The following is a 14,024-nucleotide window of genomic DNA, read 5'->3' on the forward strand; positions in this document are numbered from 1 at the left end:
AGAGAAAGCACAATTTACATTATAGCGAAGAAAAGCAAATACTGTGAGGAGCAGAAGGGTGATGAGAGCTCTTGGGCTAACTGCTATAAAAGATCCGATGCATGTAGTTACTGGATGCATATAGCTACTAGGTCAAAATACAGATAATTTTGAATGCCACAGTATCCACAGTATTCTTCTATCCCCACTGTGTGGAGTATCCCTCTACAGCAAGGGATGCCTGTGCCAAACCCAGAGCTTTTCAAATTCTTTTGTGCTGCCCAGCCATATAGGGCTCGAACAGAAATACAGATATCTCTTCTCATTATTGTAATTATAGATGGTGTTTTGGGAATATTTGTCTGCTGTAAATGACATTTTTCAGAAGCAAATCAGCATTACTCTAGCTTTGATCCCAGAGGAGAAAGGAGAGAGGTAGTTATCGCAGCTTTTAACAAGAAAAAAGACAAGCCAATGCTGAACACTTCAGATTTAAACAAAATACTTGGTTGAAATTCCCTACTTGACAGAGTGACTGCATTTTGGTGAATAATTGTAATGGATGAAACCATGTTCATCTTCCTTGCCATTGCCTTTTAGCTTGATCTGACTTACTTCAGGCATAGTTTTTCCAGTTCTGGACTTCTCCTGCCCAGCCTGCTAGTTATGCCGAATCATGTATTGCCTTTGTGACATGAAGAACTCTCTCCTGAGAGTTTGCAACATAGGCAAGATTTCAATTTGACATAAAGAGGCAAGAAACTAGTAAAGGCATGATTGAGCTAATAGATAAATTAACCAGTTCAAAGGATTCATACAGAATGAGACTTCCAGATAAAAGGTCAGAGATAATTTATGCATTTAGGCAAGACTTGCACACACACACACACAGAGCAGCTTTTTCTTTTATGAACCCCTTATTAGTTTTGCAAGCACAACCCCTTGATAGAACTTGCATATTGGCCCATTTTAAAATAGACTGTATAAGTCTGGAGTTTGCCTTCTTAAAGTCCTGATTGATTATTCAAAGAACAAAAAAGTTTTCATAAAGCCTTTTTAATCTTTTTCAAATTAGCTTCTGTGACTTAATATAGATTTTGGATGAAATTGATCTCTTCAGCATGTATACTTCATAAGAATTTTTAAATGTTGAAAAAATCTAGTTCACTTCACTACTAAAAGCTAAATTCACCTGCCAGCATTCTGGTTTTAAAGGCAGGTTGCCATTCAAGTGCATGGAAACAAATGAATAATGTTGTGTCATTCCTTTACTTAGACTGTTTACTGGGGGGGGGGGCGGAATCTTATATCCTCAGGGCTTTCAGTGTATCAGACATCTTTTAGTGAACTTCCTACTCAAAGGATATTATTTCTGAAGTCGCCGCTGTTCTTCCTTGCAGATAAATTCCATTATGTGTTGCCAATAACAATGCCTTGTCACTTTGTTGGAAATGAAATTAAGTAATGCGTGTTCAAGTTGCTGGAAGATAGATGATGCGGTAAAAGTATTTCAGCTCACCTTAAAAGAATGCATTCACTTAATGGCTTCTTTTTAATGCTTAGGATTTTACAAATTAATGTTAGAATGCCAGTAGTAGCCCAGTGGATGAAGCCATTTCTGTTGGGGGTAGGTTCTTTTCTTTAGAAATGCTGCCAGTGCAGTGCAACTCTTGAAAGCAATATGGTTGCATTAATTCTTCTCTGCAACTCACTGAGCTGAAAGTAGGGTAAGACATTTGGATCTTGGAGTACTCAACATATATGTTTTCACCCTTTGGTCACTTATTTTAATCCAAGCCAGTCTGTTGCAAATAAAACTAGTAGCTTTCCCGGATGTTCATATTGAAATTATATTTTTTTGATATTATAAAATCAGTATGAGTGAGATAGGCATTCACTTAGCATCTTCATCACAAACTTAGCAAGTGAACGAACTTGTTACTCCTAAAGACCCATGTTACAGAGGGGCTGTCTAGAGAATTCTTTCTACAGTAGAGTATTTAAATGCAAGGCTAATCGAAATATGTGCATAATAGCAAAAAAAATCAAATCACAGTTAGTAAGTAGCCTAATTACTATGCACTATATCCCTGAAATCAAATCAATTGCTTTTATTTCTTCTTTTTCAGATTGTTTGAAGGACGGTCACCAAGGAAGCCTGAGAAACTTAAGACCCTTTTCTGCTATTTTAGGAGAGTCACAGAAAAAAGTATATCCTTTTTTCTTTTTTTTGAGCTACAAAGCAGATACATTAAAAATTTAATCCCATTAAATTTAGAAATGGCTATGCAACATTACGATGGAAGTGTGTAACAAAAGCCAGCTTGCTAAGTACACTGATGTTCATATTAATGTCACTTCTTCTCACATAGATGATGCATGCAATTAAATTTTTTGCACAGAGCTTATTCTGTTTTCTTTTTTCTGATATATATGTATATACGGGGGGGGTGTAAAATATATAGAGATATATTTTCACCCCCCTTTATGTATATATAAAAAGTGTCTGTGTATATAAATGTGTGTATGTGTATATATAAATATACATATGAATAATGTTTGTAATATATGCACCTACTTGATGCACCGCATCAGAGTGAGAATGTAGAGGGAACTTAGCACCATATGTAGTCATTAAAATCACAGGCTTAAAGATTCTGAACCAAGCTTCAGATTTCCTGCAGTATGCACGTTTAGTCCTTTGACTATAATGTTTGTAGTTCTGAGAGATTTTTCCCCTACTTGTGTTGATAGTTCAGGTTTTTCCCTTCTATTCTCCCAAAGCAAAGCTGTTGTGAAGTTTGCCTGTTTCAAATAAAACAAGTGATAGCAAGACATGAGATATCCCCAACTCTTTAGAAGTTAGTGCGGTATTTTCCTTAGTGTGCATAGTCAGATCTTCTGTTGTTACCATGAATTTGAACATCTGCATAAGCTTTCAAAAACAGATTTATTTTTGTGAGAACTGTATCAGAGCTTATATAGTGTATTTTGGGGGAGGAAGAGATTTTAGTGCAGTAGCATACATCACATCTCCAGCAAAATCCTTATTATAGTATTTTTTTAAAATAACTTTTTCTTTATGTGTCAGTATTACATTATTAGCTTCATATTCTCTCAGAAGGGTTTAAAAGAAAGACAGCTTTAAGCTATTAAATATAAAAATCCCTTTACTTGGTTCAGTCTGTCTTCAGTTCATCATTTTAATTCACCACAAATTAAATGCAGCTACATCCTGTTTCAGCTATCAAACTTTCAGCAATGTCAATAGAACTAAATCTCTGAGGTATATAGTAAATTGTGATCTATGTGTGGGACTGAGAAGAGATACAGTTTAGTAGCTTTTTTTTATGCTTGAGTAATAATGTTTTCATGCAAACCAAATCCTAAATTTATGCAGCTGTCCCTGACCCCCTGTGCATATGAAATCTGTTGGGAACATGCTTTATGAAACTACCGTATTAGATTTCTTAATGTTATAACCTCAAATAATATTTAATGAGATTCTTGAGTGCTCTTTTCTTGAATTAAAAATTCCTATCATACTTTTAAAAGACCCTATTTCTTGTTCTTTTTTGTCCAAGGAATTAGTAAGACTGAAGTAACTTAGCTCTATAAATTACTGTAATAATTTTTCAACTCTTTTTGCAAGAAAATTCAATTTGTAATTGAATTCCTTGTAAAAGAACACAGTGGAGACTATCAGCTGAAGACTTTGTGCTCAAAAGGTGAATGCTTAATTTGCAAAATATCGCCACTGATACCAGAGTTCTCTTGTGGAAAAGCACTTGATTACTGAAAGCTATGCACTCTTTTTAAGAGCAAGCAACCCTTTTTTTCCCTAAACCCCTATAATTCTGAAGAAAAGCATAGGATTATTTAAGGCTTTTGGAAGGATATGTTTGTGCTTTACATACTGTTTTGAATGTTTTTCACAAGCCAGCACAGTAGATTTACTGGAGCAAAGAAATGAGTCTCAAATGAAGTTTTTATTAGGATGACATCGCCTAATAAAAGGTTGATATTTTCTTTCTGTTGCGAAACTCAACTTTTTTGAGTAAAATAAGGAGAGAAGATGATAATGCATCCTTCCTGCAATGAGCAAATGGCTCCTCTTTTTCGCTTGAGGGCAGGAGTGTTTTCTCATTTGAAATACAGTGGATTTCACTAGCACCCTGGTAGTGCTGAAAACGGATTGATTTAGAATCCACTAACACTGCATCTTCATTGACATAGTAGGACTTCTTGAAGCTGCTGCTTCATCCATCCATAGGTTAAGTACTCTGTGCATTGCCTATTGACACTGAACAGTAGTAACCTCTAAAGGTTTACAATTTCTTTTTTTCTAAGTGGCAGCACATTTTACTTTAACTTCAACTATCGAGTCTTTCTAGTAGTGTTTACAGTTTAAGTGAAAATCACTTAAGAAATAGTTTTCCCTTGATCTGGAAAAAGAAAAATACTCAAACTCCAAAGGGAGAAGAGAAGTGAATGTTTTGGTCTTCGTGTTACTTGTTTTCAATTTGAGCATGGGCTGTCAGGGGAAGATTCAAAGCTGCTCTTCAGGAAAGTTAAGCTCTTGTGTTTCTGCCAAGAATTATGTTTGTTGTAATTTTAAAAGCTTACCACTTAAAATAATCTAAAGACTAAAGCTCCAGCAGTTAATACATTTTTCTCTGGGGTTGGTTTGCCTGTAGAACCTACGGGATTGGTGACGTTTACAAGGCAGTGTCTCCAGGAGTTTCCAGACTGGGAAAGGTAAGTCACACATCCTGTTAATGTAAGAAATTTCTTAAATCAATGATAACTGAATCCCATTCATATGGAATTGATTTAGGCCTGGAAGTACTATAGAAAATGTTTGGTATGGATTGTGATGGAGAGAAATACAGAGGAAAGTGGGTGAACTGCCACAAGTAGTTTGAGTGCCCTGAGTTTTCCAGTATGTTTGTTTGCCTGTGAAGCCAACAAGTCTTAACGACTTTTAAAACAGTAGCACATCTTTGGTGCTGTTGCTTGAATGGGGAAAAAAGAGAGAGATGACTTGATTTCAGAAATGACGGGAAATATGATGAAGTATGGGTGATAACCAGCATGAAAACACAGGTGTTGCAGCTTTCTTGCTGGTTAGCAAGTTAATGTGGGACAAACTTATGTGAAAAACCTAGAACTTCAATTTCAAATTTGGAGTTTTATGGTGAAAGAGGTGGAGAAACTGAACAATTGACTATGTTAAACCTTTACAAATTGTTTCTGAACAGCAAATGCATTTTCTTCAATCCATCAGGGTTTTTTTTAAATCACCTTATGTAAAAGTGTGTAAGAAGTTTGGGTTTGGATGGGTTTTCTTTTAAAATAGATGCCTTTGTGTGGAGATTCTGTAATCATCCTTTCTGTACAATATTTTTCCTCAATGATAGATCTCAGAAAAAACTATCTCGGTTGCATGTCACCTATGAAGGCACCATCGAAAGCAATGGACAAGGTATGCTACAGGTAAGTGCATATAACAGTAAATGTGGCTTTATGTCATGTTTTTGTCATACTTTTATGGTCTGCCAGCTTAACAAAGTTATTTGTTTATCCTCAATTGACTTAAATGACAAGATGTTATGCAATGTAAAAGAAACATCAAAATCAATTCCAAGGGCAGTCTTAGTACTGTCAATATTCCCCAGCTCATCTAGGTTTGCACATGTACCTGGTACAGAAAGAGCTGACAGAAAATCACAAGCCCTGGACAGCTTCAGGTCTTTTGGTTCAAACCAGGATCAAAGATTGACAAGATAAAAGTTTCAGGCTGAGTGACAACTTGATGAGTTGTCAAGGGTTTCAGTTTATTTTAAAAAAATTATTTTTGTGCCCCAGACAGTGACCAGGTCAGTGGTTCAGGAGACTTTCTTGCTGCTGCCAGCACCACTGTTTCGGTCTGGGAGCCAGTCAGCAAAAGAAATTCATAAGGAGGATGTCCTGTCCATATCTATAGCAAGGAACACACTTGAGTTTTCAAATTAGTAGTTTGTTGTAGTCTGCTTTCTAGAGTTCATTTACCAAAAAAAAAAAAAATTACAACTTTTTTAGCCAGGAACAAGTGCTGCAAAGGAAGAGGAAGAGGGAGAATAGGAGGACTTTTTTCTGTGATGTTTTTTGCTCAAACTTTAAAATGTCTCATGACTTTATGAAAGTTGAGCACTCAAATGTGTATTGAAATTATTAAGAACTCAGCAACTGCTCAATAAAACCATTTTTCTGCTGTCTCTCTATTCAACTATACTATAACCTCAGAGGTGAGAGAAGGTTGAATTATGCCTTTCCATGTACTGCTTCTGTTGCACTCTGTAAAAGTGAGTATTGCCTAGGATGTGATATTTTTCCTCCTGGCTACTTCAAGTCTTATCAGACAAAGTATCTCTGCTCAGACAGAGAGCGCTCACTCCAGGAGGGAGCAGGATGACCAAGGCAAGACGATGCAGGAGTCCACAGTGACCCCGGCCTCAGCGGGCAGGGTTGCTGGCTGGGACAAGCAGAGCAGGGATGGTGACAATAGGGATGGTGTCAGTTTCTGCTGACAGGCTGGTGGTCATCAGACAAAGGCAAGGTGATGAGTCAGGTCTCCAAGGTCAATCCTAGATGACCGGTCAGGAAGTGGGCACCAGCAGAGGATGGGGCTGGGCATGGGCCCGTACATGATGTGTCTTGGGCAAGGTTTGGGACAAGGGTGTGTGTTTGTACGGGTGCGAGGATGGGGGCCCAAGGTGGGGCTACTCGGGCAAGGTTTGGGACAAGGGTGTGTGTTTGTACGGGTGCGAGGATGGGGGCCCAAGGTGGGGCTACTCGGAACAGTTAAAGTGCATTTGGGGCCCTGATGCACTGAACATTTGGGTAGTTTTCATGCTACTTTTTTGTATCATAGTCAAGTTCAGCAAAAACTGAAGTGTGTTGGTATTTTCAGGATAGACTTCAGGAACGCTTGCTGTTTTAGTGGCTGGCTCTCTGTGTGCTTTAGACTTGACTCTGTCTCCTGAATCAGTTTGTAATCTACACAGATGTTCATGTCACTCCAGCAACTTTTGTTCCCCTCCTGTAAATGTGCTCTCATCAGCTGTCTAAATAAAAATAAGAAAGAAGCTAATAGCATTTGAAAGATGAAGTGACTTTTTGAAATTATAAATTTATGTGGGCAGTTAATTTGCATAAATAGTAATCACTTTATTGAATAAACCAAATCCTTTTAAAACTGTTGTCTATATAAAAATGTGATTTGCAAAATATGTATTATTGCAGCAAAACATAGAGTCCAGAGCTTCTCTGTTTCAAGCAGAAACCTTAACGATCAAAATTACTTGCCTTGTTCAAGTGCATTTCAAGGAGAATTCTAAGGGATTCTTTTAGGTATAGAACAACTAGTACAGGGGCAATGCTAATCTAAAAATGCTTCAGTGTGAACAGCTGGGGCAGAATGCTTATTAAAGGACAACTTAATAATTCTTCAATGTCCATAAAATGCAAAAAGAATACTGTAATTTGGTGTTTTTACCTTTCACATTTACTGAAATGTGGTTTATTCTTAAATATGTGCGCTTCAAAGAAAACCCACAAAACTTGGATTCAGAGCATTTGAGATGCAAAACTTTATTTTGCTGTGTAATATCTCACTTGTGTTGTTTTAAGCTTTCTGAGAAGTAGAAAGGAAAAAACCAGAAAGGCATGCTGTTAATCAGGCTCTGTCCTGCTGCTTGTATTTTTAAGTGATAGTAGCAGATTTCAACAGAATTATTGAAAATTATACAGGACTTTGTTTACCTTGGTAAATGAAAGGATTTTATGCTGCTTGCTTATCTCATAATCCTCCCAAATGTATTTTTGTTAGGTTGATTTTGCAAACCGTTTTGTTGGAGGTGGTGTGACTGGGGCAGGACTAGTACAAGAAGAAATTCGTTTCTTAATCAACCCAGAACTGATTGTATCGAGGCTCATCACTGAAGTCTTGGATCACAATGAATGTCTTATCATCACAGGTTAGTCTTTGCAGAAAATGTTTCACATCTTATTCTGGTTTTATATACAGAAAATATATTTCAAGTTGAAGTTTAGTATGTTTACATGCTGTAGGGATAAAAAAAGAAGAAAAAAAAGTAAGTCAATACTCAGTTGAAAAAGAGCATCCTTCTTCACCCCACCTCTTAAGACCATAGGGCCGCTGTTCCGATAGATGTTTTGTGAAGGAAACAAAACAACAAAAAGAAAACAAACAAAAAAAAAAGATAGCAAACAGACAGGAGACAAACTTTTTTTATCCTATATAAATGTGTTTGAGGACTCAGTGTCTTTAGACCTAGCTAAAGAATACTGTTGGGCAATATAGGTAAAAGCCACAATTACCAGCTATTAGCTGGTCCTAGCTATTAGCAGGTGTTGTGCTTTAACCCTAGTTGGCAACCAAGCACCACATGGCTGCTCACTCACCTTCCCACCCCCTCGGTGGGATGGGGGAGAGAATCTGAAGAGCAAAAGTAAGAAAACTCGTGGGTTGGTATAAAAACAGTTTAATAATTGAAAAATATAATAATAATAATAATAATAATAATTATTATTATTATTATTATTTAAAAAATTGTAATGAAAAGGAAAACAATGAGAGAGAGGGGGAGGAACACAACCCAGGAAAAACAAGTGATGCAACTGCTCACCACCCGCTGACCGATATCCAGCCAGTCCCCAAGCAGCGATCACTGCCCCCCGGTCAACTCCCCCTAGTTTATATACTGATCATGACATCATATAGTATGTGTATGGAATATCCCTTTGGCCAGCTTGGGTCAGCTGTCCTGGCTGTGCTCCCTCCCAGCTTCTTGTGCACCTGGCAAGCATGGGAAGCTGAAAAGTCCTTGACTAGTGTAAGCACTACTTAACACACTAATGTTTTAGTTGTTGCTATCAACATTATTCTCATCCTAAATCCAAAACACAGCACTATGCCAGCTACTAGGAAGAAAATTAACTCTATCCCAGATGAAACGAGGACAGCAGGTAATGCTTCTGTTAATGCATTAATGCAGGGGTTTTTTTTTTGTTCCTGTCTGGAATTTGTAACATTTGATGTGATCAATGAGATTGGAAACTCTGAGAACAGGAACTGCCTTCTGGTCACCAAAAAGGAGAGGAAATGGAAGAGGAGAAAATCAGCATCCATTAAAAAGGGTAGAAAGTCAGGAAATGTCTCTTAAGGATTTTGACCTTGTGAGTTACAAACGTGTTTGTGTTACTTGTAAGTTAGTTATGGGTTCGTAATTCCAACATAAAAAACTAAATGCTTCTCCAGTATGTTCTTGAGGGGCTGTGTAGGAAGATGCGCTGTCTGTCCAGTGCTTTGCTGAAAGTGTTTTTCCTTTTGTTTCCACCTCTGTCGTAGACCTTGGAATGTTTTATTATCCATTGGATCAAAACAGTTAGCATCAAAACCCAAATGTCACTATTAAGAACTGGAGAAGCCCAGGTCATGCTGTGTGTGTCTCAGTTCTATACAGGGGAACACAGTGAGCACTTTTCATGACTGAAAAATAAAATGATGCTATAATATTTTTTTATTTACTCTAAAGAACAGTTCTAAAGAAAAAATACTTTATCAGAGAGATCCTCTGGGCCAATATTGTAATAGATTTTGCATATTTCGTATTTTTCAGTCTGTTGTAGTAAAAATGTTGGTTTTAGTTACCTGAACTGCCTCAACAGTCAGGAATTTGTACATTTGTACACACATTTCTTGGAAAAGTCCTTCTAAAGCACTTCTTTCTCTCACATGCACGCACAGTAGACATTTGAGCTTAGATCTTGCAAATCTTACTCTGTCCTGAGCTATTGATTGTACTGGGCAGAGCATCTTTTGTTTTCAGTCTTATACTTGGTAACCTTTTTAAGACAGTGTTTTATTTTGTTTTTTTTTCCACCCTGCCAAAATTAATGCCTTTTCTGTGAAAACTTTTTGATAAATTGGCTTTTGTGATTACCTTTTAAAAAAATGAGTCAGAAAATTCTTGGCCATCGCTGATTTCTGTTGTGTATTTTGGATATAATACTGTAACAAGATTAACATACTGAAGTACTGTTTTCCAGGTGAGGCTCTTATGGGGAGGGTAAAAACAGAGCGCAGCTATCAGTCTGTGTAATAACTGATTGGGGGAAAACACTAAATGAATGTTTTGAAAGAACTTCTTCCATTCCCCTGCAAAAAAATAGTGATTTGCCATGAACAAATAAAGGTGAGGACGTTTTTTCACTGCGGCAATATTATTTTAGTTTTCTTGAGTACTTTATAGTGTTTTGCAGTTAGTGTTTGTGATATGGTGTTCTTCTCTAATGGAAATGGCCATTCTATCATTTTCATTTCATCCCTGGAGCTCTTCCACCTCGGTTCTTGGCCAAGTCTCCACTGCGTGTCACAATCCTCTTGATAAATTACATTCTTTATGATGCATCTTGACTCAGCGGCCTAATGGGTATAACTGTGTAGCTTAAGTTTGCAGAAGAGTCTGAGAAATTGGAGAGAAATTAAATTTGTTGTGATTGCACAGTATCTGGTTAAGATCACTGCTGTAATGAATATGGAACTGGTCATGCAAACAGTCAAGTTCTTCAACACAGACATCTACCTACAGAGATTCCCACAGCTGCATTTCTGGTAGAGCTGTGAATAAGTGTCAGTGTTTTTCATTCAGTTTTTTTTTCTTCCCCCCGCCCCCTCCCCTTGAGTTCATGTATACTCAGGCAGCGTTAAGAGCAGATGAGCTGTGTTCCATGTTTGCTTTAAATCTACAGGTTGAACCACGGCCATTCCTGACTTAGTGATGCATTTTCAGAGATTTCTAAGCACATTACCCATGCAGTAAATGAGATCAGATAATTGGTTCAGCTGAAAATTTACTCAGAGGTGAAAAATTGTTTTTCAGCTGGATTTAGCAGGCTGATCGTGCCACTGTCTGGAGAGCCAGAAGACTAATGGTGGCGCAAGATAAGTATCAGAAAAACTGATTGAAAGGGAGAGAAGGACCTTCCCCTCACTTTTGGCTGTAAATGTGCATTTGTATTGGTGACTACAAACTATACTCCTGTGCTTTTCACATGTACTCCTTTTTATTCAGTGGTAGTGGTACTGCCTCTTCAGAGGTATAATTTCTAGCTCATAAGAAATACTAGAGGGACAGTATGGTGGGTTTTTTTCCCAATCCCTGGGAACTTTATAATGCATACAGATCATATGCAAATGAAAAGCTACAGAGCCTGAGAAAGGTATATTTATTTTTAGTAATAATTGCAACTCTTTCTAGATGGATGAGGTCCCATAAGCACTAACACTGGGCAATTTCACCGTTTGTCTGATGCTGTAACTATTACAAGTTTCACAAAGAATATATGTTTGAATGATACTTGTATATACTTTCTTTTGACTTCAGGTAGGCTTTTTTAGTTTTTGTAGCTTGTTTTTAAAGTTCTGATGGAACTGTGCTATTATGCTCTATTTGTGGCTTGGCTTTTTTTACCCCTTTTGTTTTTTTATGGGAAGAAAAAAGATTCACCAGAAACATTAGCATATCCAATTTATCCCGTACTGCTTATGTTCTCCCAGCAAAAGCAGTTTGTATCCCAGTAGTTCACAGGTAAAAGTGCTGCCAGTTGAATAACCCTTTTTGTCTGACAAATTTCCAGAGCTTCACTTATGAAAACCCATTGATTTTCATTAACTTTGGGTTTCTGGGGCATGAATTTAGAGTTCGTGTGATTTCTTTGAGTTTCTCTGTTATTGATACTTTTTTTTTTTAATATATATGTGTATTTGCTTGTTTGTTTCCTGGTGCTTTTGTCATCAGACACTGCACTTCCACAAAAATTAATGAAAACAATGAACCTTGAAAAAGTCAGCTTAATACTTTGTCATTTAATCTATCCTGTTACAGTATCTTGATAACCTAGTCTTTTCTTTCCACATGCTAGACACCAAAGGAAATGCTTCTTTTTCAAAGTTGGAAGTTTTGCTGGGTTGTCCCCTAAAGAGAGCTCTCAGAAAAGTCACATACTTCCCTTGTCTGTCTTTTCTTACTATTTGCTCAGACACTTTTTCCAAGTATATCAGTAAAACTGAATTTTACCTATGTCAGGAAAAGTCTTACTGAAGATTGATAGCCTACAATTCGATTAGAAGGCTGACTTCTCAACATTTAAGCTGCTCACAGTTGTCCTTTGTATGAGGGCATGGATGTGCGGGAATATATAGGCATATTCTGCCATCACAATTTTGGGGACTTTGATTTTGTAACAGGAAGTGAATTCTTGGTGAGGAATCTTTTACTATTCCACTCATTTTGCATTGCAACTCTTCAAAATAGCCTTGAGTGGAATTCGTGTGCCCTCAGTATGGTTAATCATCTAGACAAATCTAAATAAATAATGAATGGATAATAGGGCACGTGAGTTAAAGAAGCACTGGTAAGTCTTTTCAGTTAAAATTAATTTGGGTAAATAGGGAAAATGTCTTGAAGTATATGCATCATTTTAAACAGTTTTTAACAGCTTGTGTTTCCTGTGCTTGAGACTACTAAAAGCAAACATTCAAACTCCCTTGTCAGATGAGGTTAAAAGTGAATAGTTTTATGTTTCTGATTGTTCAACTTTCATTTTATTTTTATTTAGAGATTGAAAAACGTACAGATTAAATTTAAGCATTTGTATTCTCAGAGTATCACCGATCTGTGCAATAGTTAGGCATTACTCGTCTTAGTAAACAGATGTTTTGAGCTGTCATCTTACATGTCTTTCTAAAATCTATTTTTCTATTATATTTATAGGCATAGCTGGTGTCACCGTTTGTAATTACGGGGTTGCTTAACAGTTCTCTTCTTACTCTTATTGTTTATAACTTGTGCCAAACTGTACCTGTATGAGTTGAAATTTTCCAAACAAGGTATTCTTTTCAGTCCCCTACTTTTGAAATTCAGCTGTTGCGAGCTCAAAACAGGGGGCAAAGTTGTGATTTTGCTGTGGCATTACTTTAGGAGTATTTCTTTGAAGCATTTGTGCATCCCCAGGTTTTGAAGCAAGGTCCTGGAGTTTGGTAAAATGAGGTGAAAGGCAGCCTTTTAGAAAGATTATGATCCTTACTCTCAGTTAAAACGCTCTCCTCCTGGGTCTTGGGATAAACCTTTGAAAAGGAGTTGGCGTAGCAGAGCATAATAGCTAAAATTACTGGAGGCCTTAATGAGCTACTTTGTTACAGCCCTTCATGCTTGCCAAGATACCCTGCTGGACTTTTTCACAAAGCAGCCAAGTATGTTCCAGCCATGGTTTTGTGGGTCCTCAAGCTTTTACAGAAGTAGCTTCTTGGTACTGACAGCCACAGCTGAGAGCAGTGGCTTTTCGGTCCGTTCGGTGCCATTAATTTCTGTGATATCTGAGAATTTGTGTCAGGAACCATAGGGCAGAAATCATGCTGAACAAATGTAAAACAAAACAGTAACAAGGGAAAAAGGTCTATTGGGCAATGAGGCGAGGAAGCTTAACAGTCCCACCTGTCCTTATGTAAGGTTGCCCTCAAGAGACTGTAGGGCAACAAACTGGGTAACACTGGCATGCTGGAAATCTGCTTCTGGTTTCTGACCATCAGGGTTTTCTTTGGCTTTATGGATTTTGATTTTGTTAAGAGAAATAAAACTTGTTAGAGAAATAAAATGTATAAACATATAGCTCACCACCTACGCTTTTGAATCTCTTTATATTTTTCTTCTCGTGTTTCCTAAACTGTCAGCCCAGATGTTTGCTAAATTGTGATGAAGTACGGTTGCCACGTTTTCAATAGTGGAATGACTATTTTATCATTGTGTTTACAGGTAGTAGCCTCAAAAAAGAAAAGAGAAAAGCAAAATGCTGGTGGTGCGAAGGCTCACCAGTTAAGTCTTTGTTGATCAGATATTAGTAAAACTTCAAAGATGACAGGCAGTTTATTGAGAAGCTATTGAACTTGAGAGTGGCAAAGTTGAAAACTATCTTCTTGTTAT

General features: G+C 37.3%; 1 protein-coding gene across 2 annotated transcripts in view; it reads left to right on the top strand.

Annotated features, from left to right (window-relative positions):
• The window catches only part of PARG (poly(ADP-ribose) glycohydrolase), a 72,934-nt gene that overhangs the window by 43,519 nt on the left and 15,391 nt on the right, over window positions 1-14,024 (top strand). For both annotated transcript variants that reach the window (XM_075154324.1, XM_075154323.1), the window contains exons 10-13: window positions 2,109-2,188; window positions 4,677-4,737; window positions 5,400-5,475; window positions 7,850-7,997. In XM_075154324.1, the coding sequence (XP_075010425.1) occupies window positions 2,109-2,188; window positions 4,677-4,737; window positions 5,400-5,475; window positions 7,850-7,997 (365 nt within the window). The remainder of the gene's footprint in view (window positions 1-2,108; window positions 2,189-4,676; window positions 4,738-5,399; window positions 5,476-7,849; window positions 7,998-14,024) is intronic.

This window comes from Calonectris borealis, chromosome 7 (assembly GCF_964195595.1).
Source record: "Calonectris borealis chromosome 7, bCalBor7.hap1.2, whole genome shotgun sequence".
NCBI lineage: Eukaryota > Metazoa > Chordata > Aves > Procellariiformes > Procellariidae > Calonectris > Calonectris borealis.